This window comes from Euphorbia lathyris, chromosome 4 (assembly GCF_963576675.1).
Source record: "Euphorbia lathyris chromosome 4, ddEupLath1.1, whole genome shotgun sequence".
Lineage (NCBI taxonomy): Eukaryota > Viridiplantae > Streptophyta > Magnoliopsida > Malpighiales > Euphorbiaceae > Euphorbia > Euphorbia lathyris.
The window spans coordinates 52,513,244-52,540,246 of NC_088913.1; the positions used below are offsets into that span (position 1 = coordinate 52,513,244).

General features: G+C 36.1%; 1 protein-coding gene across 3 annotated transcripts; it reads left to right on the top strand.

Annotated features, from left to right (window-relative positions):
* LOC136225898 (probable sodium/metabolite cotransporter BASS4, chloroplastic) lies at positions 1 to 26,625 on the top strand. Of its 3 annotated transcripts, none has more exons than XM_066014055.1 (14): positions 1 to 284; positions 412 to 517; positions 640 to 747; positions 857 to 924; positions 1,671 to 1,749; positions 3,945 to 4,003; positions 16,005 to 16,073; positions 18,431 to 18,544; positions 19,685 to 19,730; positions 20,668 to 20,735; positions 25,618 to 25,703; positions 25,841 to 25,970; positions 26,138 to 26,239; positions 26,329 to 26,625. In XM_066014055.1, the coding sequence occupies exons 1-14, from the start codon at positions 105 to 107 to the stop codon at positions 26,401 to 26,403; spliced, it is 1,290 nt and encodes a 429-aa protein (XP_065870127.1). In that variant the 5' UTR covers positions 1 to 104; the 3' UTR covers positions 26,404 to 26,625. The 3 variants fall into 3 exon arrangements, with proteins under 3 accessions (XP_065870127.1, XP_065870128.1, XP_065870129.1); XM_066014056.1 differs by having other exon boundaries at positions 2 to 284; positions 19,685 to 19,706; XM_066014057.1 differs by lacking the exons at positions 19,685 to 19,730; positions 20,668 to 20,735 and having other exon boundaries at positions 2 to 284.
* The last annotated feature ends 378 nt before the right edge of the window (positions 26,626 to 27,003 follow it).

The window sequence follows — 27,003 nt, forward strand, 5'->3', positions numbered from 1 at the left end:
AAGGAAAAAGCTATAAACGACTTTGCTCCTTCTAGTTTCCCTGCTTCCAGTCTGACTGTTAGTTTTGAGCACAGGGAATCAGAGATTTCCCCAATTTGCTTTCAATGTCGGGAATTAGTCAGACCCTATTCTTCACATCTCCCTCACCTCAATGGCTGTCATCACGGAACTTAACCCCAACTTTTCAGCCTATTTACAGCCCCTACTCTGCCCGCTCCATCTCCTTCAGTTGCACCACTGCTTCAATTCCCATTAGAATCAGAGCTTGCAACCCGCCTCATCAGGTTCTCCCTTTTTTCTATTTCTCTATTCATATCCACCAATTTTGTTCTTACTTATGGGTGTTCTACTCTGATTTGTTGCAACTGTCATCTCGGATTTTTGTTTTGATGTATGCTTGTTGAATTATAGGTAAATGGCAGTGGAAGTGGTGCTGCTAAAGGTTCGAGTTTGTCTAAGGGGTTGAATTGGGGAAAACCGCTGTTGAATTTTGTGGACACTAATTTCCTTCCACTAGGTAATGGTGTTTGTTCATGGGTGTTAGTTAACACACACACACACACATATATATATATATATATAAAGTCTGCAGCTGAACCAACTTATCTCTTGATTTGGATCTATTGTTTTTGTTTGCAGCTCTTATTGGTGGAGTGGCCGTAGGACTTGCAAATCCCACTTTTGGTTGTCTTGCTGATAAATATTCTCTTTCAAAAGTTAGCACATTTGGGATATTTTTCATCTCAGGTCAGAAAATCAAGTGGTTTCCTGTATTGAGGTTTTGAGTTGCTATGCAGTACAACTTTTACATTGTAGTACTTATTATTTCCTTTGTAATTCATGGTACATTATACAGGTTTGACATTGAGAAATGGCGAAATTGGTGCTGCGGTAAAAGCTTGGCTTGTGGGAGTTTTTGGGCTTGTATGACCTTGAATTTCTTTGTGCCATATGCATTTCGTAGGTTCAATCTCCACCTATTATTTGTCCCTTGTCTAAAATTCTTGTTTAGTTTTTTTTTTCTATTTGATTGACAATTCTTGTACTTTACACGAGTTGAACATTTATTTAAGAATACTCAAACTTTGAACTTCCTCCATATAAGGAGAGATGCCCTTGCCACCAGGAGGCAACTAGATGGGCTATTTCACTATATATTTGTTCATGCCTTTGTGTAGAACTAGTTGAGATACTTGTTACGAAAGGATCCATATGATAGAATAGATTCGGTAGGAGAGTAGGAACATTCGTCCTTTGATTTTCTTGAACTTTTGTATAAGTGTTTTCCTAGAAACCTAACTATTATTATGAGCAGCAGGGGAAGCTGCACTTCCTTCTTTAACATGAATGTTTTCTTTTCTTTTTTCATCCAAAAGGATAAAAATTCCAAAACTAAGGAAAATGGTTTATTAGTAAAAAGTGGAGGCCTTTTTATAAAACGAGAAATGGGCGAGCTACTGATCCACAGAGACAGAGTTGTGTTGTGTGTATTTTTTGTGCCTTAAGCTCCTCTTTTGAGTAATAATTGTGAAAGCATTTCGATTTTTCGTGGCAATTACTTGCATCTTTGAATCATCATCTTAGATGTTCTATGATTTATTTCTGTCACTTAGAGTGCTGTTATTTTTATTGTAGTTTGGATTGCTGATCATAATCTTGTTGAAATGCAGTGCTCCATCCTATTGTTCACACCATACATTTCAAAGATAATATTGCAAGTTCAGCTTCAGCCTCAGGAATTCATAACAGGTTTTGCAGTTGGAAATGTTTGCATAAATATGTATTTGATTTTTTTTTGGTTCTTAGGACTGCAATTTTCTTAATTTTGTTTTGTGAAATTAGTTTGGCTTCTTTCATTAATGATTGATTTAATTATAATTATATTTATCAATTATTATTTAAGCATATAAGCACTGAACGTTTATCTTTGAAGTGAAATAGATCTGCTGACTTTTTAGGTTCAGTTCAGTGTTATATGATATCTACTTATATTTGTGGTTAGTTGTCTGCAGAGACAAGCTTTCAAAATGTCTAACTGAATTAACACTCTAAAGTTAAAAACATATTTGTATGCACAACTAAAACTAAGGGTCTTATAATTTGATATATTCCCAACTATGGTTTGGGATTTGGAACTGGAGAACCTTCTTTGCTGTTGTCAGTATCTCCATTAGACATGAATAATGTGGATCTTATTCTTAATCACACGTGCCTAGCATCATTTCAAGCTTTCATCTGAATTATCACCTATTTGTCGGGCTCTTATATTGAGATGGTAGAACAAAGGAACTTTTTCCTTTTAACGTAGCTTTATCCGCTGATTGAGAATCCATTTTACCTATGAAGCACGGAAACGTTCTTCAGCCAATGTTTCAGCATTTCCACAAGATTTGGGAAACGGAAACGCCCGGAAACGGAAACGAAACGTTTCCGGGCACGTTTCTGTAATTACGTAAAATTTGAAACCCGTTTCCAGACCGTGAACATGTTTCTCTGTCAAAACTCAAACGGTTAGTACCTATGTCGATTCTGAGGAAAAGCAAAACTGAAATTGGTTCATGTATTAACATCTTCTTAATACTCAAATGCAAACTCTGATTTCTTTTCTTTGATTTCTTCTTCGTCTTCTTGTCTGTTGATTTCTTCTTCTTCTTCGACTGGTCTGGAAAATCAGAAGACCAAAGCTCAAATTGAAGTTCTTTCTTCTTGTTGGTTTATTTTCAATTTTTCTGTTTTTTTTGTGTCTTCTTGAATGCTTGGTGGGATGCTTCTGGAATGTTATAGTTGGACCTTTTATGTTGTTGATGAATGTAATTAAGCTGTATTCTTTATTCTTTTTTTATTTTTTATTTTTTTAACATAAAGAATTTAGTTTTAAAGACCATCATGATAAATGTTAAACTTTTTGTATTCATGTAAAAAAATTGTACATTTTTTTATAATACATTTTTTTCCTTGAATTTGAAATAATTGATTGTTTCCTATATTTTTATGTTTTATCAATAATTATTTTATGTATCTATAATTTATAATTTTTTTTATGTTTATTATATTTTTTAATATTTATAAATATGCCTCTATATTTCTAATATTTACACGTTTCCCCCCACGTTTCCGTTTCCTATGTTTTTTAGAAATTCCATTTCCCTGTTTCCGTTTCCGTGCATCATAGCATTTTACATTTATGATGCTAAAAGTTTCACTCTTAGTAGGTTTATTTTAAAGTTCTATGGTTTTATGCTATGTTCCTGACCTGGTCAGGCTGTCTTAAAAATAACCTCTTCTTTCATTAATAGATGGATGAATAGGCCATGTTTTTGTTGTTGTGCCGCCGTCACAAATAGGTTTGGCAATAGTGTTGTTTTATTTTATTTATTTAGGGAGTAATGCTTTACAGCAGTAGCTGTGGGTTTAGTTTCTCTATTTAGGCAATTGTATTTTATTTTAATTAGTCTTTCTAGATGTAGTTCCTAATTAGGACTCTTCGTTATTGTAATCGATTTGTCTCCTGTAAGAGGCATGTTCTTCCAATAAAATTAATCATGAGTTTTCCAGTAAAAATAAGAGAATAGGGAGGTGATCTCTTACAGATCACCATTGAGTCTCAAAAATAGGTTACTCGAAGAACAAGAAAAGCAAGGGAAATCAAACATTTTCTTATGAAAAGACTTGTGATGACTGATGAAATCCTGTTTGCGGGCCCATAATAGTTTTCATAGCACGTGTTTGTCTGGCTGTATAAGTGGTGCATATGCACTTTTATTTCTGGGTGCATGCAGATATAAGTATGGGTAAAATTCATAAATTCGCAAGTTAGGCTGTTGGAATATACTATTCCCTAGTTCTGAGGTTGGAATATTGAAGATGTTGGGTCTTTTGAAACAACAATTAGTTAGTTTTTGGCTTTGTAGTACACTGCCTAATATTGTCAATGTTTCTTACAGGACTGGCTTTGTTTTGCTGCATGCCAACTACTTTGTCCAGTGGGGTGGCACTAACTCAGGTTCGTTAGCTTCAAAACTCTTAGTAGTTGCTTATTTAATTAATGTTACCATAGAGAAGATGAGAGAATTGTACACTTTCTATTATGAACAATGCATATATATACATGTGTGTAGATAGAGGTATGCTAAACCAGGAAAGCAATAAAATGATTTTAATGCAATCCTTATGATCAAGGGATCTGATTTCTTTTATCAAGAATTGCTAGTTGTACAATCTTGTAACACTCCCTCTCAAGCTGGAGAACATATATTAATCATGCCCAGCTTGGTACAAATATAGTTGGCCTAATTCCCTGGTAATGCTTTTGTGAACACATCTATTAATTGGCTTCCTGTTCTGACATGTGGAGTTTCGAATGTACCATCTTATAGCTTTTCTCGGCTAAAATGACAATCAACTTTTATGTGCTTGGTTCTTTCATTAAATACATGGTTATTGGCAAAATAAACAACTACTTCTGTTATGTGCCCGCAAATAGGATCTCGTCACAGGTCTTTTCACCGGGAAATTCCCTCGATTTCCCTTGCTGCTCTTGGTAGAACCTATTTTGAAAACTCAGTAGCGATTTGTAAGAGATCGCTTAACTCCCTGTATTGGTTTCTTATTTAAAATTCTCGAAAATCCCCTTTTACAGAGGTACAGTGATTCTTGATCAATAAGGTATCCTTTCCCAACTAGGATTCTACCCAAAATAGGATTCTAACTGATAAATACTAAAGACATTCCTAAATAATAAAACTCCTAAATAACAAAACACCTTTAAATAATAATAAAAACAAGTAAATCTGCCTAATTAATAAAAGACTCCTAAATAATAAAGACTCTTAAGTAATAAAAATCCATAAATAATAGAACATAAAACCAACGATCACTTACTTTTCCAAGATACGAGGTTGCCACCAACAAATACACAATAACCTATAGGTCTATATACAAGATCTCTCGCATAATTGACATCTTTGAAACTTTCTACGTGTGATAGTCATGTTGTTGATAAAAGATATCACGTCTAGAGATAACATGAACTAGCTTACAACACTCCCCTGAAAGACAATATGAGGACAAATAATTGTAAGGTAGCCCAACTTCTTAAGAATTCTTCTATACTTTTTTAGGATTCTAACTAAGTCATCATCTTCGGCTTTCAACTTCACATTGGTACCATAGGCGCATCACAAGTCTTTCTCTTAATTAAACCAACATCATTTAATAAGTATAGATGATGTGCAAGGTGTGTTTGAAAAAAATACTTGGAGGAGGGTGACAAGGCATTATAATAGACAACAGAAGAAATTGGGTAAGTATATGTGCGTTTACCTTTAGGAAGAGCATAGGAAGGTTAAGGCTAATGTCAACCATCCAGACTCCCATTGTTGCATACATGCCCTTTTTCTCACCCCAATTTCTCTTTCAGCTACCAAAGTCTTCAAATCCAATTTATCATTTTTGTTTCTACCCAAATTTTCCACTTCTTGTGACGCAGCTAGCACAACGGTGTCAACCGCTAAAATATCTCATCCTTGTGGTGCCACTTGCAAATTAACCCAAATTCCATTAGTTTCTATCCTCTGAGCATCAAAATTTGGAAGAGATTTCTTCCTTGGGCTTAATTCAGTAACATGGTGGTTTTTACTCAAGTAGCTTCCGTTCGCCTGAGTCTCAATTATCAGAACCACCGCAGCATCTGGTCCGTCTTTTCTCAGTGTTGAACTGTACTTAATAAATGGATAATCCTCAGAAATATTGAAGGACCCAGTTTCGTCTCCCTTGGGTTCAAAATGCCCAATTCTTTTAATGATTTTAAAATATTGACCAGTGTCGCTGTAGAGAGATTTTGAAAAGGTTGACACGTCTTGCTGCGGCTGCGGGAGTACCTACAACTCACGAATTGATGGCTCACATTCTACATTGAAGTCTGTTTCAATGGGAATAAACACATGAAGATTATCTTCATGTCAAAGGTGTATGGAAGTAATGGGTGTCTTCGTCCCATTCGTTATCGCTTCCCCTGGCTCATCTTGCACTTCCGGTTTCAATGGAACCAATGGAACTAAGGAGTCTAGCTCTTCCGTCATATTTTATTGATCCTCCCTAACCTTGACAACTGTATCCATATTTATTTCCATGGCAGTGCTCCCTTCATTGACCATTACATCTCCGTTGCTTGAGGGTTTGGTGTGAGTGATAATCGTTAAATCCTCATCCCGAGTTTCCAGACCTCCAAAACTTTCCATGAAATCCTACTTAAGTCGGGACCAAGTTAAATGAGGATTAGATCCAAGTGAATGGTAGGCCAATATTATGCCGTATCTTTCATGCACTTCTTGATTAGAGAGAATCTACTTACTGAAAGTGTTTGATGAACCCTAAAGTATGTTTCGATTTTTCTTAACCGTTCTTGTGGATTCTTGCTAGAGAAATTTGGCAACTTCATTTGCACTTCTCTAGAGGATTTCGTGTGGCTAGAAGAGTTTCATCTTCTACATAGCGTTTCCCTTGCTGTTTAACCCAATTCATCATGAAAGTTCGAAACACCTCCTGTTTAAATTTCTCCTTGACATCTGTAATTCTTGAATCTGCTCTTCATGAACATCAAATCGAGCTTGGGTGAGTGTTGCCATCGAAAAATCAATGTTTCCCATTCAATAGATCCGGCAGGTCGGACCAATGATGAAACCTCAACAGTGGCTCACCGAACACAATAAATAAACACTCAAACAAGAAAGTATGGAATAGTAGACTTGTATTGATGAACTAGAAAGTAATGGAAAACATAAATCTGTGTGGAAGCACAGCCCATGGAATGATCCCTTTCTCCTAGCAGAAATCTAAGAGACCCAAAATACCCAAAATGAAATATCCAAAAAGCTCCCTCTCTCCTTTCATAAAGCAACTATATATACTACTCACACTAACCCCTAATATCTTTTATTCCTTTATTACCCTTAATTCCCATAAAGTATTATCTGTCACATTCTATATCAGTAGATACGATAAATATCCTTTAGCATTATCGCTCCTCAAAATCCAAATGGATTTGTTAAATTGGGTTTTAATTTCATGTAAAGCACAGAATCTAGTAAATAATTCTGAAGGAAACTTCGTAGGATAAAGCTAATTAGCTCGAGAATAGTCATCTACAAATGCCATAAATTAACGAAAAGCGCAGATTTTGATAAAATAGGACAAGGACCCCATACATCAGTATTTACCAAATAAAAAGAAGACTAGACACATTTATTCATTCTAGGAGAATAAGCGACTTTATGGTGTTTAGCAAATTGGTAAGCTTGACACTCTAAAGTAGATTCTTGTTTAAGATCAGGACAAAACTTTTGTAAAAGAGATGGATGACCAAATTTGTAGCGAATGTCACATACAAAAGGAGTAAGAAATTAGGGGACTAATTTGGATATTATCCGAATAGTCTGCAGTTATTAATTATTCTGTTTTGTTATTTTTCTGCTGTAATTATGTTATTGCTTTTGTATGCATTTTCCCTAAAAGGCTAGAAAGGTAGTGAGTTAGCTATTTTGTTGCTTAGTGCAAGCTGTAAAGGTTGTGTAACAGATTTTGTCTTTACTCTATATAGAGAAGGACATTTCTGCAGTGGGGGATCATCTTGAAAATTAATGAAATCATTCCTTTCTCCTCTTCCCTTCTCTCTCCTATTTTCTATTTTTCTTCCTATCTCATCTCCCTAAATTCCTTCTAATTCTTAAGCCAAAACTTAGGTTTCGACATTGGTATCAGAGATTCTTTCCTCCAGCCTTTACCTGTATGGTAAATAACGCAGAAAAGAAAACACGAGCAGCCATTAAAGCACAGAACGCAGCTATGGGAGGTTTGGAACAGCAGTTCAAGGCTATGCAGACCCAACTCAAGGGTGTAACTGAGTCCACTGCAGCCCAGATACAAGTTCTGCAAACCCAGATGCTGGACATAAAAACATCTCAACAGCAGCAATGGGTAGCTGTACATCACGAACAAGCCGAATCTCGACATATTCAAGAGCAAGCTCATCAAGAGCAAGTTCAAATGCAGCAAACGTTGGTAGAACTCAGTAAGTCAGTTTCTACTATAGCCAAACTTATCCAAACCCCACAAACTTCCTCCCATTCTTCATCTTCTGGTACACTCAATACTAGCAAGGGCATCTTACAAACACCTCAAACCCACTTAATCACCCACGAACCACCACCCAACAAGATGCTACCAAAATGTGATTTACCTTCTTTTGAAGGAACTGATGTTGAGAACTGGGTCAGTAAGTGCCAGAAGTATTTCCAGCTTTTTGAAGTTGTTCCTGAGAAGAAGAAGGACTTGGCAGGTCTTTATTTGCAAGGGAAGGCTGATTCCTGGTACAAAAATTGGAACCAAGTTAATCCAGAGGCTAGTTGGGAAGAATTCATTGAAGAATTAACTAAAAGGTTCCAAGATACGGAGATCAAAGATGTAGTGGGGGAAATGGCGAATCTCAAACAAACTTCTACAGTTTTGCAATACCAGGAAGAGTTTGAAACTCTAAAACTGAAAATGGAAAAAAGGTTCCCTACCATTATTTCCTCTTTCTATGTGAGTAGCTTCATTTCAGGGCTTAAGCCTGAAATTAGATCCACTATTAGTCCTGACCAACATTCTGAGATCTATTCTGCCATTAAAGCAGCTAAACTGGAAGAAGTCCACATCAAGGAATTGATTGAGGCAATTAAACCCAAAACCCAATTTAAACCTTCACCATCTACAAAACCTTGGAACCCTACACCATTAGCTACCTATAAACCCTGAAGTTCTTCCAATACTTCAACTGCTATTGTAGCTAAACCTCCCGAATCCAAACCAGTTACTAGTGTCCAGACTTATAGAAGGACTCCTGGGGCGTGTTATAAGTGCGGTGAAAGGTACTTTCCAGGGCATCAATGCACTGCAAAGAAATTAAATGTCATTAACCTGGAGACAGATGTAGATGAGGCAGGTGAAATCCAGGAGATAGAAGAGGGACAAGGTAGTGAAGAAGCCACCCCTGAGGCCCTAGAGCCTATTTCACTATAGTGAATGCTTTAGACGGAGGAATCACTCACAACACCATTAGATTGAAAGGGGTGGTCAACAAACGAGCAATCATGATTCTGATTGACTCGGGCAGCACCCACAGCTTTGTGGACCAACGACTAGCAGTGGAAGCTAAATTACCCCTGCTTCAAGTCAAGCCTGCTGCTGTAGCGGTTGCTGATGGGAGACAATTGATTGTAAGTACAAAGTGTGATAGTTTTTTATGGTCTATAAAGAATTCTAAGTTCCAATTTCCTGTTAGGGTGTTAGAATTGGGGGATTATGATCTAATACTTAGGGTTGACTGGATGAGAAATCATACCCCTGTTACCTTTGACTTTGAGGCTAATAAGCTTATTATTCAGAAAAATCAGCAACCTTTAGAACTGCATGGACGTACTGGTGAGGTGAAACTCAAAGCTATATCCCTTAAGTCAGTAAATCAACTAGTGTCAAAGGGTTGGAAGGGAGTTACCTCAAGACTATTTTTAATATCTATTCATGAAACAGAAACAAATCCTTCCCCTGAACTCAACCTCCCTACTGTCCCTGGACCCTATCAAACACTCATACGCACTTACAAAGACTTATTCCTTCCACCTACTACATTACCTCCTCAAAGATCCCATGATCATGCCATTCCCCTTAAACCAGGCACTGAGCCAATCAATGTCCAGGCTTACGGGTACTCCCATCACCAAAAAAATGAGATTGAAAAACTCGTAACTGAAATGATGAACAATGGTGTTATCCAACCTAGCCATAGCCCTTATGCATCTCCTGTTCTCTTGGTTAAGAAGAAGGAGGGCACTTGGAGATTCTGTGTTGACTACAGAGAATTAAACAAAGCCACAATCAAACACAAATTTCCTATACCAGTTATCCAATAGCTAATAGATGAATTACAAGGGGCTAAAGTATTTTCTAAGATTGATTTGAGAGCGGGGTACCATCAAATTAGAATGAAGCCTGAGGATATTCCTAAAACCGCCTTTAGGACACACACAGGACATTATGACTTCTTAGTCATGCCTTTTGGCCTCACAAATGCCCCAGCCACCTTTCAATCCCTAATGAACACAATATTTGCTCCTTATCTAAGGAAATGTGTCCTTGTTTTCTTTGATGATATTTTGGTCTATAGTGATAGTGAATCAGATCACCTGGTGCATCTTGAACTAGTTTTTCAGCTCCTCAAACGACATCAATTGTATGCAAAGGGCTCTAAATGTGATTTTGGGGTCTCTCATGTAGCCTATTTGGGACACATCATCTCTGCTGAAGGAGTGGCAACAGACCCTGCTAAGATTGCTGTAATGCAAGACTGGCCAATTCCAAGATCTCTTAAGCAACTAAGGGGTTTCTTAGGTCTTACTGGCTACTACAGAAGGTTCATTAAGGGGTATGGAACTATAAGTAGACCCTTGACTGATTTACTCAAGAAAGATAACTTTCACTGGAATCCTGATGCACAGGAAGCATTTCTCAAGTTAAAGATTCTCATGACCCAAGCACCTGTCTTTGCCTTGCCAGATTTCACAAGGCCTTTTGTGATTGAGTGTGATGCTAGTGGAACTGGGATTGGGGCTGTACTAATGCAACAGGGCAAGCCTCTGTGTTACTTATCTAAAATGCTAAGCCCTAGGAATAAAAGGTTGTCTGCATATGAGAGGGAGCTCCTTGCCATCTTACAGGCTTGCACTACTTGGAGACACTACTTAGAAAATGCAGTGTTCATCATCAAGACTGATCATGAGAGCATTAAGCACTTATTGGAGCAGAAGCTACACAGTTATTTACAACATAAGGGCATCTCTAAGCTGCTTGGTTTAGACTATACTATTCAGTACAAGAAGGGAAGTGAAAACAGGGTTGCAGATGCCCTATCTAGACAACATGAAGACAGGCCAGTTGAGGAATCAAATTTGATGGCCATCACTATGGTGCTTCCCACATGGCTAGAGGAGGTTATAAATTCTTGTAAAAGGGATTCCCAAGCAGAATCACTGATTCAACAGTTGTCAGGGTTTACTTACTCTAATGTATGTTGGACTCAGGTATCACTCTAAATTGTATGTTGGAACTGCTACTGATCTTAGGGACAAGATAATTGCGGAAAGCCACAATTCTCCCATTGGAGGGCACTCTGGCATCAAAGGGACCTTGACCAGAGTCCAACATCATTTCTATTGGCCTCAATTGTCTAAAACAGTCACCACTTGGGTATCAAACTGTGACACCTGCTTGCGTTGCAAAGTGGATCATTCAGCCTATCCAGGCCTCCTCCAACCACTGCCCATACCAGCAGGAGCTTGGCAAGATATATCTATGGACTTTATAGAGAAACTACTTAAGTCTTGTGGTTATGATACAATTTTGGTAGTGGTGGATAGGTTCTCTAAGGGAGGACACTTTCTTAAGTTATCTCATCCCTTCACTGCAGCAACAGTGGCTCAAGTATTCTTTGATAACATCTTTAAGCTACATGGCATGCCCTGATCCATTGTCTTTGACAGAGAGAGGATTTTCACTAGCATTTTTTGGAAGGAATTGATTACACTACTTGGCACCAAACTACAATTTAGCAGTGCCTACCATCCACAGTCAGATGGTCAATCTGAAAGGCTTAATCAGTGTTTAGAAAATTACCTCAGGGGCATGTGTTTCCTCAAACCTAAGGCCTGGTCTAAGTGGCTAAGTCTAGTAGAGTACTGGTATAACTCTTCTTACCACAGTTCAATCAAAATGTCTCCATTTCAAGCTCTTTATGGAGTCACTCCTCAACTTCCAATTCTGCCTCAAACACATTCGAATGTAGCTGCAGTCTCAGATTTACTTAATGCAAGGAAGTAATGAATGCACACCTACATCAATGCCTAACTTCAACTCAAAACAGGATGAAACAAAATGCAAATTTGCATCGTACTGATAGAGAGTTTGTGGTAGGGGACTGGGTATTTCTTAAATTTCAACCTTACAGACTAGTCTCAGTAGCCCTATGCAGTTCTATGAAGCTCAGTGCTCGTTATTTTGGGCCTTTTCAAATCCTCGAACGAGTTGGGAAGGTTGCATATAAACTTCAGCTACCTACTACTTGCAGAATACACAATGTATTTCATATCTCTCTCCTCAAGAAAAGGCTCCCTGCCATTGTTACCCCTCTCACTACTCTTCCTCCAACAGTTGATGGGGAATTTATCATTCAACCACTCAAGGTCCTTAACACCAGAAATGCTATCATCAATGATCAAGCTATTCCTCAACTCCTTATTCAATGGGAAGGAATGCCTCTCATAGACACTACTTGGGAAGACAAAGCTACAGTTGCAGCACAGTTTCCCGCCTTTTTTCATTCTTGGGGACAAGAATGCATTAAAGGAGAGGGTATTGTGACATACAAAAGGAGTAAGAAGTTAGGGGACTAATTTGGATATCATCCGAATAGTCTGCAGTTATCAATTATTCTGTTTTGTTATTTTTCTGCTGTAATTCTGTTACTGCTTTTGTATGCATTTTCCCTAAAAGGCTAGAAAGGTAGTGAGTTAGCTATTTTGTTGCTTAGTGCCAGCTGTAAAGGTTGTGTAACAGATTTTGTCTTTACTCTATATAGAGAAGGACATTTCTGCAGTGGGGGATCATCTTGAAAATTAATGAAATCATTCCTTTCTCCTCTTCCTTTCTCCTCTTCCCTTCTCTCTCATATTTTTTCTATCTTCTTCCTCTTCCCTTCTCTCTCCTATTTTCTATTTTTCTTCCTATCTCATCTCCCTAAATTCCTTCTAATTCTTAAGCCAAAACTTAGGTTTTGACAGTGAAGTTGTGGAAGAGTCGAGCTTGTGTAGGCAATTGATGGTGGCATTAGTTCATAAATCAAAACAAGTATTTACAAGCCATTCACCAGACACCCTCTAGTAATAATTTGCTTTGTCCCAAGATCCTGAAAAACACAATAATGGGGATAGGAAACAACACAACAATCAAGAATTTTGGTAAGTTTGCTAACAAATAAGAAGTTAAATGGAAATTGGAATAAACATAAAAGATATGATTATAGGAGCGTGTTTGTTGGGTATGCTGTCCATGTCCAATTACATAAGCTTTAGATCTATTGGCTAAAGTAACAATAGGAAATTGGTAGAAGATTCAAAAGAAGAAAGAATACTCCATGTTGTCAGTCATATGATCAGTAGCATTTGAGTCAACAACCCAATTACAAAATGAGGTGGATAACAAGGCAACATGATTACTTGTATTAGCCAAGATGTGTTTTGATCACACGTGCCAGTTAGTTGACGAGAACGAGCATACTCATCAGTTGAGATGGTGACAGGAGGTGAGGATGACTGAGGAAGTGGTAGGATGCCATCTTGATTAGCCCTGTGTGAGTACTTTGGAACCTTACTATGCAATTTCCAACATAGTTGTTAAATGTGCGCCTAAGGCTCCAAGCTCACAAGACATTAGGTTGAGCGCCATAGCACTCCCATAGGCGCGCACTGTTGCCAAGGTGTTGGCAAGGCATGCCTTTGTGCGCTTGGCTGTGGAGGGAGAGAATTTGTGTCGCTGACACGACTTGATTTCACGGTTTTATATGATGGTTCATGTTAGCCGACCCCGAATCATTTCGGGACTAAGGCTTTGTTGTTGTTGTTGTTGTTGTTTAATCTTCATAATTGGATTAGATATATCTAGTGTCCAAAATCAACAACAAAAAAAGAAAGACTTTGAAGAGAAACAGATACACGACGGAAAATTGACTTTGTAGATGAGGATGATGAGAATGAAGAGGATCCGATCTGATGATGTTGGGGATGAGGACCGTGATAGTGATGAGTGATAGTGATGGTTGATTTTTTTTTTTTTTTTTAAAGTTGTGCGCAATGCACTTACATTAAAGAAAGGAAGATTACATTAAAGAGAAAGGAAAAAACCCCACAACCCACCCCACCCATGTGATTCGAACCCATGACCTATACAGTCATAGGTAAGCTCTCAACCAACAGGCTAAGAGCTTCACCACGAGTGATGGTTGATGAATTTTGAGGCTTTTGATGAGAAAGGGCTATTAGTTAACTTAAGATTTACTATTTAGTTGAACACTTAACTTTAAAAATATGATGTTTATTGCATGTAGAGTGTATGACGAAATATATTATCATGAATTAGTATTTATTGCATTTTGATTTTATAATTTATCATTTCTTATATTTTGAATATCATCATTTATGATTTTATATATTATTACTCTCGGATCCCCTTGTGCCTTAGTGCATTATGTAACTATATTTCCAACAATTCTTCTTGATATGCCCCTTGGCCCAACAATGATGACATGTATGGGGGTGCTACGGTTCACAACAACTGAACCACTGTTGTTTCCACTCTTGGCACTACAATCAGCATTTGAGACATTACTAACCAACGCCACGGTCATTGGACAACATGCGAGAAGTCATGTCACCATCTGTATAAACTTGAAGCAAACAAGCATAGACTTTTGTAGATGAAGTGTCCCACTAGTTAACAATTGTGTTCGTGCCACGTCATATTCAGGACCCGACCCAGCTAAGAAACATTGAAACCACAGTTTGCTCCCTTTGTTCTTGCATTTGCTTTATGTCAGCAACAATAGGAGACGTAGCCCGCTCTTCTTCAAAAGCTCGTTTCACTTCAATATAATTTTGAAACAAAGAGCGCCTTTTTTGTTTCGCTCAATAAATCTTTAACAGTTAAGTATGAATTGGGATATTTCTTGTTTGCAAGCATTAAAAAATTCCAAATATTCCCATAGTTCTTTGATGGTGTAACAATGAGTCACAATATGATCAAGACTGGGGTCTAGGTTGTTCTGTATTTGATTAAACAATTTATAATCCTTCATTGACCATTACTTTCGAACATCAACATTAGTCTTAGGTGGTAGATTATTAGTTTTTTTTTTTCCTTTTTTGATAAAGGCAGATTATTAGTTAAATGATCCTCCAAATCAACACTAGTAAAAAGTTTACGAACAATCCTCTGTATTGTGCATAATTCTTATTGCCAATTAATTTCCCATCCGTAATTTCAGATAAGCCTAAGGTGATTTTAGTAACAATTTTTTTCACTATCTCCCATTTTAAACAGTCTCAAATTCCCAATAGTTCAATAATCTGATGCAACAAGAAGGCAAACACAAAGCCACTACCAACACAAGCCCACACAAAGTAACAGATCATGATAAAGGAAAGGAGAAGGATGCTAACTTCAATAGCAGAACTAGTGAATAACAGATCCAGAGACAAGCACGTCAGAGAGGACTGTCAACCCACACCAACACGAATCATAAGGACCTAGACTCAATTGGCCAGATAATCAGACAGGGTCTGATGACGCTGGAGAAAGAAGCCTCTTTGGAGGATGTCTGAAATTGTGGCAGCACATGGGAGTCACGTTGAGAATCTGATGACTGGATTCCAAAGGATGGTTGATTGTCCCCCTGGGAACCTTCTAAGAGAGGAGGTGAAACAAAATATACACTTCAAAAATTGTCCCCACAAACAAAAATCCTAAGTACTGCCCCTCTAAGGCAGATAAGGAAAAAAAAATCAAGACAGAAACCTAGAAACTTGACTAGGCTCTGTTACTATGTTAACATGGAGAAATTGAGAAAACTGTATATTTTATATTATGAACAAGACAAGACACATATATACATGAGAAGGTATGCTAAACTATGAAACCGATGAAATGATTTTTAATGTAATCCCTATGATCAAGGGATCTGATTCCTTTGATCAAGAAACACTAGCTGTACAATTCTATAAAAGTTAATAAGAATACTTAATAGTGAAATGTAAGTTCAGTATAATTTCTTTACTTTTCCCTTTTCTTGTAATATTTTTTTAACTGTGTTCCAGCAAATGAGATGTCATGATAATTCTGGCTATTGTTCCTCCAATATGCAGCTTGCTGGAGGAAATTCTGCACTTGCTCTAGCAATGACAGTTGTGTCAAATCTTTTAGGAATCTTGCTTGTAAGTTTGTGGAAAAGAGTACACTTGGTAGCTTTTCAATTTAGCACTGGATTTATACATCAATTCAAACTGTTAAAGTTATAATTGCACTGCGAACATCTTATTATGCATTCTGCTGCTACAGGATCTGCATTCACATCAGCATTTATAAATGTAATTGTTCATGGCAAATTGGTTTAGGTGTTATGGAACTCTGACATGTAAATTAATTTCTTGACCATTCATTCTGACCAGCCACCTCAGTAATTATTAAGTTTGAAAGTAACGTATTATGATCTGATTCATACCGCCTTTAATGTTGCTAATATGATTGTTTCATTGGGATACTGGGAGAAAGCTAGCGTTCACTATGAAGTCAATAAAAGGATCTTGCTTCAGCTACACTTGCAAATATTAGGTTTTCGTTGAATTCTTTTGTAGTTTATATTTCATTAACTCCTACTTTTGTAGGCAGATTGCACTTTATTGCAGTGAGATTGTGCCATTGTTTGGCTTGGTATTACCTCTATTCAGATTTATCTGTTCAAATTTCAGTTCATAATGTGCTAGAGAATTTGAATCTTGGGAATTTGGTTTTCTACACCCGAATTGCCAAATTGGTATTGATGTAAGTTATGGAAATCATGCTACAGCTAGTTTCTTAACATAGGCAGTTATGAATATGTATTATTCATGATAAACTTTAGAGCGTGGATGGCAGTGATATCACCAATCTTACTTTAAGGAAGTTTATTTGCAAGTTTTCCGTTCAATAATGTTAATCTTATTCATTTTTTCGGGAGACTTGTGGTTGATCGCCTGCTGCATTCATATATGGATAACATTTCCCCCTTCATTGTCGTTATAATCCATATCACCCCTGAAGTTAATAGTTTTATGTTTTGATTTGGGAGAGAAGGAGGCTAAGAGTGGGTGATTTAGATTTATAACGATAGGTGGAATCAGTAATGAAGATGTCCACGAAAAGCTAGGCATGACTTCTATTGAGGATAAATAAGAGAATGATGTTTAAGGTTGACTGGACATGTTTAATGTTGTGTTAAAGATTGCATTTTAGCAAAAAGGATTAGTTAGTATTATAACAGCTAATAAGCTGACATGGGTTGTATCTAGTAGTATGAAAATATCATTGTAATACTCAGTTAATGAATAACAGAAACATTTTTTGAGATCTCTTATTTTAATCCTATTCTAGATGCTGTCCCTTGTATGGTCCCATATTCATATGTAAATGTGAGAAAATAGAGTTAACTGCAGTTAATGAAGGATGAGGAAGATTGAGATAGAGACAGTTAATAAAAATGACCTCCAAGTGCTAGAACCCTCAAAAATCATACTTTTAATATTGGAAAAGTGTAATCCATATGGCTGACTCCAGCAAGTCTATTCAGGCTTGGTTGTGGTTGTTCTGGTTAGGGAAATTGTTTTGGATATTTTTTTTGTTATCTTAACGAGACTATAGTGCAATTGTATGCTTAATTCTTTCATGTGCTCGGTTACACTTTTTTCCCTCAGTTTCATCAGCTCTTTTGCACTCCCGTGGTCCTATGAATAAAGGCCTGCTTTCCCTTTTGGATGTCCCATAGATTGGGCTGATTTTTTTAATTAAATTTATCCTATCAATTTTCCAATATTTTCTTATTTAACAATGGTTTAAATTTTAAAGTGATTGGAAAACTTTATTCATGAAAAGTGAAATGCATTTTTAAGACCCTGAACCTTTTGTGTTCTATTGATTGAGTTCTTATATTTATATTTCTTTTTTGAATTGATCCCTTGATTTAATCGAGTCCTTTTGAAGCATGTTAGTTTACTTTTTTATTATTTATTTATTTTTATATTGTTGCAATTGGGTTTGCATCCTTGTACCATTATATGATTATGTACATGGTCTGAAGTATACAAGGGCTCAATGAAATTAGAAATATAGGTTTAAGTGCTCAATTTTTAAAAAATAAAAGTATATGACCTCTATAGATTAATTTTAGAAAGTTTAGGACCTAAAATATGCATTTTGCTTTCATCAAATTGCTCTGTTAATATGAAGGTATATTAGGAAAATAAAATAAATTTTGTTGTTTCAAACAAATAGCTAAATTTCCTTAAATATGCATGCAACTAGAATAATGCCTTTATTTGTGGGATGGAGGAAGCTATATCATAGAAAAGAGGCCAAATAAGGTATTATTTGCTATCTGTCATTGTCATGGTGATTTTGGCTGGCTCATTCTATTTCTCTCTCTTATCAATGCACTCGTTGACACTTTTCCCTCATGTTAGTGTGAGTTCTTTGGTATTTCAATGCTTTTCCCTCAATTTTTATCTTCACTGAAGTCAAAAGCTGTGTCATTTTTCAGGTTCCTTTCTCTATCTCCAGATTCATAGGTGCAGATGTTGGTGTATCTGTTCCAACTAAGCAACTGTTGCAAAGTCTTGTTCTCACACTTTTAATACCCCTTATCCTGGGAAAGGTAACATTCTGGAAACTTTTTTGGGACCTGCTTATAGGATATGTTATCCAACAAACGTCTAACTAAACTTTCTAACTCTATAAATAACTATGGGATCCCAATGTCTAGGTTGAAGAAAAAAGAATGATGGAAATATTTTGAGACTGGATTTGAAAGTGGATGTGTATAAATTTTTTTAAGTTGAGACTTAGGCTCATGGATGCACATAATTAAAATGGAACTTTCAAAACATTAGTAAATTAATAAATTGTAATTGAAGTTGAAAGAAGCAACTATTAGCTCAATTCATGTGGCATGCCAATAGATCACACATGCCTGAAATCCGAAAATGTAACTGGATATGTGAAAGTAAGACAGTTAAGTTATTGGATCAATGAATCACACAAAGATGAAAGAATATCAGTATCACTATGTCTACCAAGTACCAACTCCATAAGGTCTCAAACTTCAAACATGATCTCCCTCATTTTACATATGATCTTTTATTCCATAACAACCTGCCCATTACTCTTTATAATCCAAACACCAAACTGAAACATCCCACAAGTCAAACCTCATCCTTTGACTAGCTGCTTGCTGGATTCATGAATAGTAACTGATGGATAATCTAGCCCAAGTTAAAATTGGAACCACATTATGCTCTCTTTCACACGTAAGCATCTACTTGTCAACTGAAATTATGTGACGATACTCATATCATATTTATTGATTCAGACCGACCAATAACTGAACTCACTCGCTAAGATGTCAAGCCAAACAACTTTGCATCAAAAACTGCAATTTTCAGTTTGGTAGATATCATGTCATTTGGTTTCTGTGGTTGCTGTTGGCCCTTGAACACCCATCAAAGATTGCCTTTCTCTAACATAAACCTCTAGAGTCCCTGTAGAGGTTTATGAGAAAGCATTAGAAATTTAATGCTGAACGCTTCCTTATTAGTGGTTGCTTACCAACTCACTGTCTTACTTATTCATGCTTCCAATCATTTTATGTTTTTTCTTGGGCAAATTATGTATATTTGCAATTAGCCTGTGCTGTTTGAATGGTTTATTATTTATATATATATATATATATATATATATATATATATATATATATATATATATATATATTTGATGAATAGTGGCTTTTAATCTACAGGTTTTTCGAGAATCCTCCAAAGGTCAGTTTCTTATCGGGTTTATTAGTTAATAAGCTTGTTGCCCTCTTTTGCATTTAAATTGAACATGCGGCTCTCTTGATTCACTTAACCTAGAAGTAACACTATTTTGTAAAGGAAAAAGTGAATTCTCATTTTTGTGGAGCAATGAATTTAATTTTAGGTGTTTGACAATATATTATCAGAAACTTAAAGGATTTGACCTAGGGAAATTGGCAGGAAGATGATGCCATTTTGTGTGCTCATAGTTGTTCAATATGTTGGGTTGGTTTGGAAAATACTGGAACAGTTATGCTGTCATGTTCATGGATTATAATTCTACTTCTAGCTTCACTAAAGGTTTTTGCTTTTGGGATTATTGGGTATCTCTAGCTTATATTTAGCTTTATATAGAGCATTATTTTCATGAATTATGAAAATCTATTTTCATTGTTGCTTTAAGCAGTGCAGAATTCCTTACTTCCTACTCCCTCAGTTACATTATATAAGTCATTCTAGGGTGTTCCACACAAATTAAGAAATACAATTAATATAAAGTCAAATTAATGAATTTATATTGGTTAACTAAAAAAATTCTCTCTCATGTAATGGTTGGGGGAATAAGCCTTGGAATATTAAAAAACACATTTTCAGAAAATTTCTCTTAGAAATATCTGGGCTCCAGTTCAGGAAGGAAATGGATTGGAAGAAACATCTATCTGGTATTCAACATTCATTCCTGAATGGGAGAGAAGTTAGAAAGCCCTATCATTCAGCGTTCATTTGTGTAAAATGTTGCTCTTAGTTCACTTTTAAGCTTTCCCAAGTGCATCATATTATAGCTTGGTGAATTTTCACTTAAACTTTTTTTTTGAAGAATCTGCTGTCATCATCTATATTGAAATGGCAAGTTGGTAACTATTAAAAACAATTTACAACACCGATGGAGATCTCATATTCAGTGCTGGTTAAATTTGCATTTCAGGCTTAGCGGACTTTGTTGATCAGAATCGTAAACTTTTCTCCAAGATAAGCACAATCTTTCTCAGTTTAGTAAGACTCACACCTCAAATTGCATTTTCCTTGAACTTTGTCACTATCAGTTCAATTTCGTGCACTCTTCCTTGATGTGTTTGATGCTATTGTGAATACTAGGAATATCTTCTAGAATTAGATGTAAAAAATGTATTGCAGAGTATACCACTAGAGTGAGGCTAGTCAGTGTTTCGGCTGAAGACACAGAACTTAAAGATTAAAACATTTAGCTGGACACGAAAGAGATTTTCTGTAGTTTAACCCTGCTACATGTTTCACAGTTATTGTTTTAAAACTGCAGTATTGCCAATGGTGATGCTGACAAGTACAGCATGTACACTTCTCTAAATCATTTCTTAATGTGTCAATGAATTATTTTGCAGCCTTTTGGAATTGGGATTGACCAAGCAGATTTTATAAATCTTATTGCATGTTCTCTTGTCTTCAATAGCAACATTACTTTGTACCTCATACTTTATATGCATTCAATTTTCCATGACTGAGTACACCATTGAGAATTGGACTAACTTGTTAGCTTCAATAAAAAAATTCTGAGCTGTCCCTCTAAGTATAGAGTTGAAACTAGTCATCAATTTTACCTCTTACAATTGAAATAAGCTGTATATAATATTTTGTTCATGTTTGTGGAGTAAGTCACAGTTTCATGGCCTGGAGCTTTTTCTGTATATCGAGACATGAAAGAATTCATGGATTCATTTCTTTATGCTTACTTCATTCAAAGAAATGCTTAATAGATGGCTCAGAGTTTTGCAAGTAACGAAGGGTTAACTTCTGATGTTTCAATTCATTTAAGGTCAGAAAATGGCAGGATAAAATTTCTTCAAGATTCAAGGCCGAGGATCATATAACTGTTACTAACATCTTCATCTTTTATCCCTTGCAACCTGTAAGATTAGGAATTTCTGGTAGTAGTAATTAGGGAAGAATTGAATAGGGAAGAGATGGATAGAAGAAAAGAGAAGAACAGAGATTAGAAGAAGAGAATCACAGAGTTTAGAGAAGAGAGGAAGAAGGAAAGAGAAAGCAAGATTTCATTAATTTTCATCTGATAATTGATATGTTCCCAAGGAAGAGACTAAATAGGGAAAAGCTATTCTGACGTGGCAGCAGTTATCATAGCACACAGATGTGCTATTTTACAGCTACTGTGTAACAAACTCCTAATAGGAAATAACCACTAAATAAGCAATAACAAGCAAATAATAACACAATTAACTCCCAATTAATAGCTAAATAATTACCTATGATTTCCCTATCATAATCAATTGAGCAAACATCTATTCCCTCCTGACCTTTCTTCTTACTATCAGATGCTGTCTTCTTCTCCATCTTATTATTAATTGGAAATCCATACTTCTCCTTATCTACTATTTGTTGCTTTGATACTTCCTTAGTTGCTATAACATATGCTACCAGAGCTACATCAAAATTTGCCAATTCAATAGGGTCTTTTCTCGGGTGCCTCCATGATAAATGAAGAAAGCCATATTGGCTTCGTTCGCAACTTTATTTTTTAATTCCCTCGCCATAAAATTAATTCTGTGTTTTTTTATGCTCCTGTCCATGGCCCGGTAATACACAATAACACCATGATATAGATTATAGTAACTACCAATTATTAATACTCCCAAGGGCATGTCAATTGTACTTAGAATGCCAGTTATACATATTTCCTCCTCCAATTTATGTATCACCGCGACTTCCTTCCCTTCTTCCTCCATGTTTACTATGTATAGCTTCTTTGGAGAATAGCCAAGGTTTTTCTGTTGGACCATAGATTAGTTTCAGGTAGGATTTTCAGTTTGTTTGGGGTGCTTTGGGTCCAAACTGGAGTGGTGATGGGAGATCTAAAGGTCGGCTTAGGTTTTTGAGTTGTTGCAAGTGTTGGGCCGATTTCAGCAGAAATTTTGGTGTAGTAATGGTTTGGGGCCATTGCTTTGGAGTAAGGGGAGATCTAAACGTAGGATTGGGCTTAGGAGCCTCAATCACATCATTGAGAGGGATATCCTGAAAGTTAGCTTGCTTAAAAAGATCTATGGATGGGTATGAACTTGATTCAAACTTTATTTTCATGTTTCGACCTGTTAATGAAATAAGAGTCGGTATTTTCTGGGTTTACCTTCTTCGTTTGAAGCTCAAGAACCTCCATAGTAGTTGTCTACTTCAGTTGATGCAGCTGCTCAACGATCTCTATAGTTTTTCCTTGCAATTTGAAATCTGTCAGCCCCAATTTCTGCTCAGACTTTTCATCAAACACTTCGGGTGCAACTGAAGAAGGATCTGAAACTCCTCGAAATTCTCGAATCGATTGAATCAAGTTTGAGAAGGATTTGCAGATTTGTTCATAATTTTCTTTATTGCTTCTTGCGAAGCGGTTCCCATTGTTCGTCAAACCTTTGCTGCCGCTCGCGCTCCCTGTGGTACCGTTCCATTTGTTGTTCAAAAATCTTCCATGGCCGGAGGAAAGACGATCTCTGATACCAATGTAACGATTAGGAATTTCTGGTAGTAGTAATTAGGGCAGCATTGAATTAGGGAAGAGAAGGATAGAAGAAAAGAGAAGAACAGAGATTAGAAGAAGAGAATCACAGAGAAGAGAGGAGAAGGAAAGAGAAAGCAAGATTTCATTAATTTTCATCTGATAGTCGATACGTTCATAAGGAAGAAACTAAATAGGGAAAAGCTACACTGACGTGGCAGCAGTTACCATAGCACACAGATATGCTATTTTATAGCTATTGTGTAACAAACTCCTAATAGGAATTAACCACTAAATAAGCAATAACAATCAAATAATAAGACAACTAACTCCTAATTAATAGCTAAATAATTCCCTATGATTTCTCTTAATAGTCGTGACACAACCTCAGTTGAAAGGCTTAAAGAGTTAGGCAGATCATTGCCTTGTTTCTTCAGTTAAGTTGCTGCTGGAAGGGCTGACCTGAGTGTGGGACAGCTTTCTACATTTTTTTTTTGCATTTCACTTGGCACTTGTAGAAGTGCTCTTGAGTTGCTCTGTTTCAGACTTTTGCATGGAAAGTTTGAGGAACTAAGAAACAGACAAAGTTCATTATCAAGATACTTGAACAAATGAACTATAGTGATTGTTATACTAGGTGCTCTCAAGGTGATGACCTCAAATCACCTATGGAGCTAGGCACCAACTGTAGATGCTTGTCCGAGGTAAGTGAGGTCCTACTTAAAAATTTGTAAAAAACATGTCTTGAAGTTTCATAAAGTAAACATGGATTTCTATACTTCATAATTATCATCATGTTCATGTCTCACGACCCAATTAAAAAGTATAAAGCCAGTGAACTTGTTTCTTTGATTTTCTTCTCCAAGTAAAATCTTCTGCAATCAATCTTCGTTTTTCTGCTTATAAAGCTGTTTCTTTCTTGTATTTTCTATTTCTTATTAGCTAAGTGTCTGCAGTCTCTTTCCTTTTAAAGAGACAAACATCTTTTCTTTTTCCCTTAATCTTCTGAAATTTTGCTGGCTACCTATTCCACTGCTATCCTTAATTATATAGTGATTTGTTTTGGAAACTAAATTTGGTTTTCGAAACTAAATTATTAAAAACGGTATTGTTACTTTAAATTATATATCCCCTTTCCAAAGTAGTATTAAAAGTTTAACATTATCACATTTAATGAAGAAATAGTATATGTATCTCTAAAAAGAGTCAGGAAACAAAAAAGGCATGCCTTTTTGTGTGTGTGTCTAGCGCCTAGGCTGAGGTGCTTGCCTAGGGGGTTGTGAGGTGCTGGTGCATTGCCTTTTTGACAACATTGGAATTATGTACTATACAAATTAGCAAGTGTTTTAAGAACAATGATAATTTCAATCTTTCAGATAAAAAAGGAACAAAAGAATTGGCTATTTCTAGGTCACATAGAATAAAAAGTTCTATGATTACATTGCTTCTACATATGAAGCCATTCAAATTAACACATCATTCAAATAAATCTTCAATTTCAAATAAATATGTATAGAACAGAATAAGAAATGAATGCATCAGTCATGACGTATCGATCTATAGAATTGCTATTCACACTCCTAATAGTTTATGGAAAAAAGTAGAAAAGTAAATATTGTAGTTTTGTATTTTTGCAACAGGGGGAACGTTGTTTTTTTTATGACTAAACAATACCCCTTTAGATGTACCATTAGTAAAATCTGGCAAACTCTCTCAATACCATTAGTTTATTTTGATGTAGCTTTGACTTTTGCACTTCTGTAAGATGGAGGATTTTTTTTTACTTTTTTTTCTTGTGTGTGTGGATAAAGTAGTACTCTGTAGTTTGTGCTGTGTCTGTTTAGATAAATGGTGTCAAGAATTTTTACTAGATTTTGTTGAGGCACAAACTAGATTTTTTTTTTTTTTTTTTTTTTTGTTACAAACTAACCATATTCCTTGCAAAATTAATAATCCACATGTTTTATTGTTCTGTAATGTTCCTTGTTTTATATCATTATCATCATAACTTTTAGTTTATTATTAGGCCATAAAATCATCTTGGCTTCCCTGTGATCTGATATTTGGAATTTCATTGATTTGATAAATTACAAATCATGATTGGAGAGCTTCACTAATTTTTCACTATAGTCGTTTCTTTTGTTTCAGATATACAAGTTCATTGTTTACCTAAAAAAATGAAAACTAATTAGTTAACTATATTTCTTTCTGCACTTGTTGCTTGAATGTGTATGGCGCCATTCTTAATTACTGGTTAATGAAGGCTGTTGTAATCTTGTTAAATGTTATAGTTGTAGAAAATCATTTGGTATTCTGAACATCTTCTTTTTCTTAACCCCTCACCAATATGTTTATTCTTTGTAAGATTGTGTTTGATATAAAGCTAGTATGTTTGATCAGGTTCCATGGATACAAGTAAGCAGATCAAGGTCACTGCTGTTAATGGTTAAGCCTGCAGTTTTCCTTGTGGCAATTGGCATGGGAGTGTATGTTTACCAGACTAAACCTTTTCATGCTTACATTTGCTGCTTGCATATTATTGTTTTCCTTGGTTGCTACTGATTTTTCCATGCTTCAGTGTAGTAACATCTATTAACAAAAAGAATATGTACATGAACTGCAGATGCCTTCATCTCATCCTGCTTACATTTAATGCTGTTGCTATACGGATGCTCGCATCTATATCTGGTGGCGACCAATCAGTGTTTGCTAAGAAAGAAAATTCAGTCGCATTTATCCTTGTTTCTAGCCAGGTAAATAAATTGATTGAACCTCAACATCAAAAAATGCAAAAAGTTTCTCATGTTGTTCAATACATACCTCTGGAAATCGATTTGTGTATTGCAATTGAATGATTGAAGAGAATATATAGGTTGAGTATATTTCTCACTATGATTCGCTTATGGACATGTTTGTGTAGAAAACGCTTCCTGTAATGGCAGCAGTGGTGGAGCAGCTTGGTGGTGCATTTGGTGAATCTGGTTTGCTGATTCTTCCTTGTGTTGCTGCTCACTTGAATCAGGTTTTCATATTTGAGATGCTTTTTTCTTTTTGGTCATTTATTTTTATTTTTTCTTCTCGACCTGATCTGACCTGGAAAGAAAAATACAGATCATCATAGACTCTTTTCTTGTCAATTTCTGGCTTCGGAAGGACGTTGCATCTGAAAATGTCAAGTTACTGTGAGTAATGGGCACTTGGACAAGGATTGCTTAACCGGAGTAGAGCAACTGTACTTCTCCTAGAGATCATGCATGTAATGTGTTACAGGTGCAGCACTTCTTGAATCTGGTGAGTCAAGTTTGCAATAAACATGGCTGAGCTCGTTTGTATGTGCATTTTCCTTCATCTCTTACCTGTATATACACCTGGTGTTCTTATCTTTAAATGGATCAAATTATCTGTAAATTAGTCTTGGTATGGGGTACGTCAGGTGATATGATATTGATTCACAATTCACAAACTAATGGCACATTGGTTTTCTATTGCATCTCAATTTTTTCAATTCATATGAGGAATGACCGTCCGAATTATATTATGTTGTGCAGCAATTTACTAATGCCAGCAGTGGGATTTGAAATAGTGGAGGGTTTGGAGGGGTTAATAAATGAAGGGTTTAAAAACAATCCTTATTTGGAAGGATGGGTTTCCTGCTAAAATGTGTGTTTCGACGGGTTTAAACCATTCCCTTTAAAACCTTCCCATTCTCTTTAATAACTCCATTCACTCCATCCGAGATGAAGCATTTCTCCAAGGACGAGTTCAACATCTCTTAAATATTGAAAG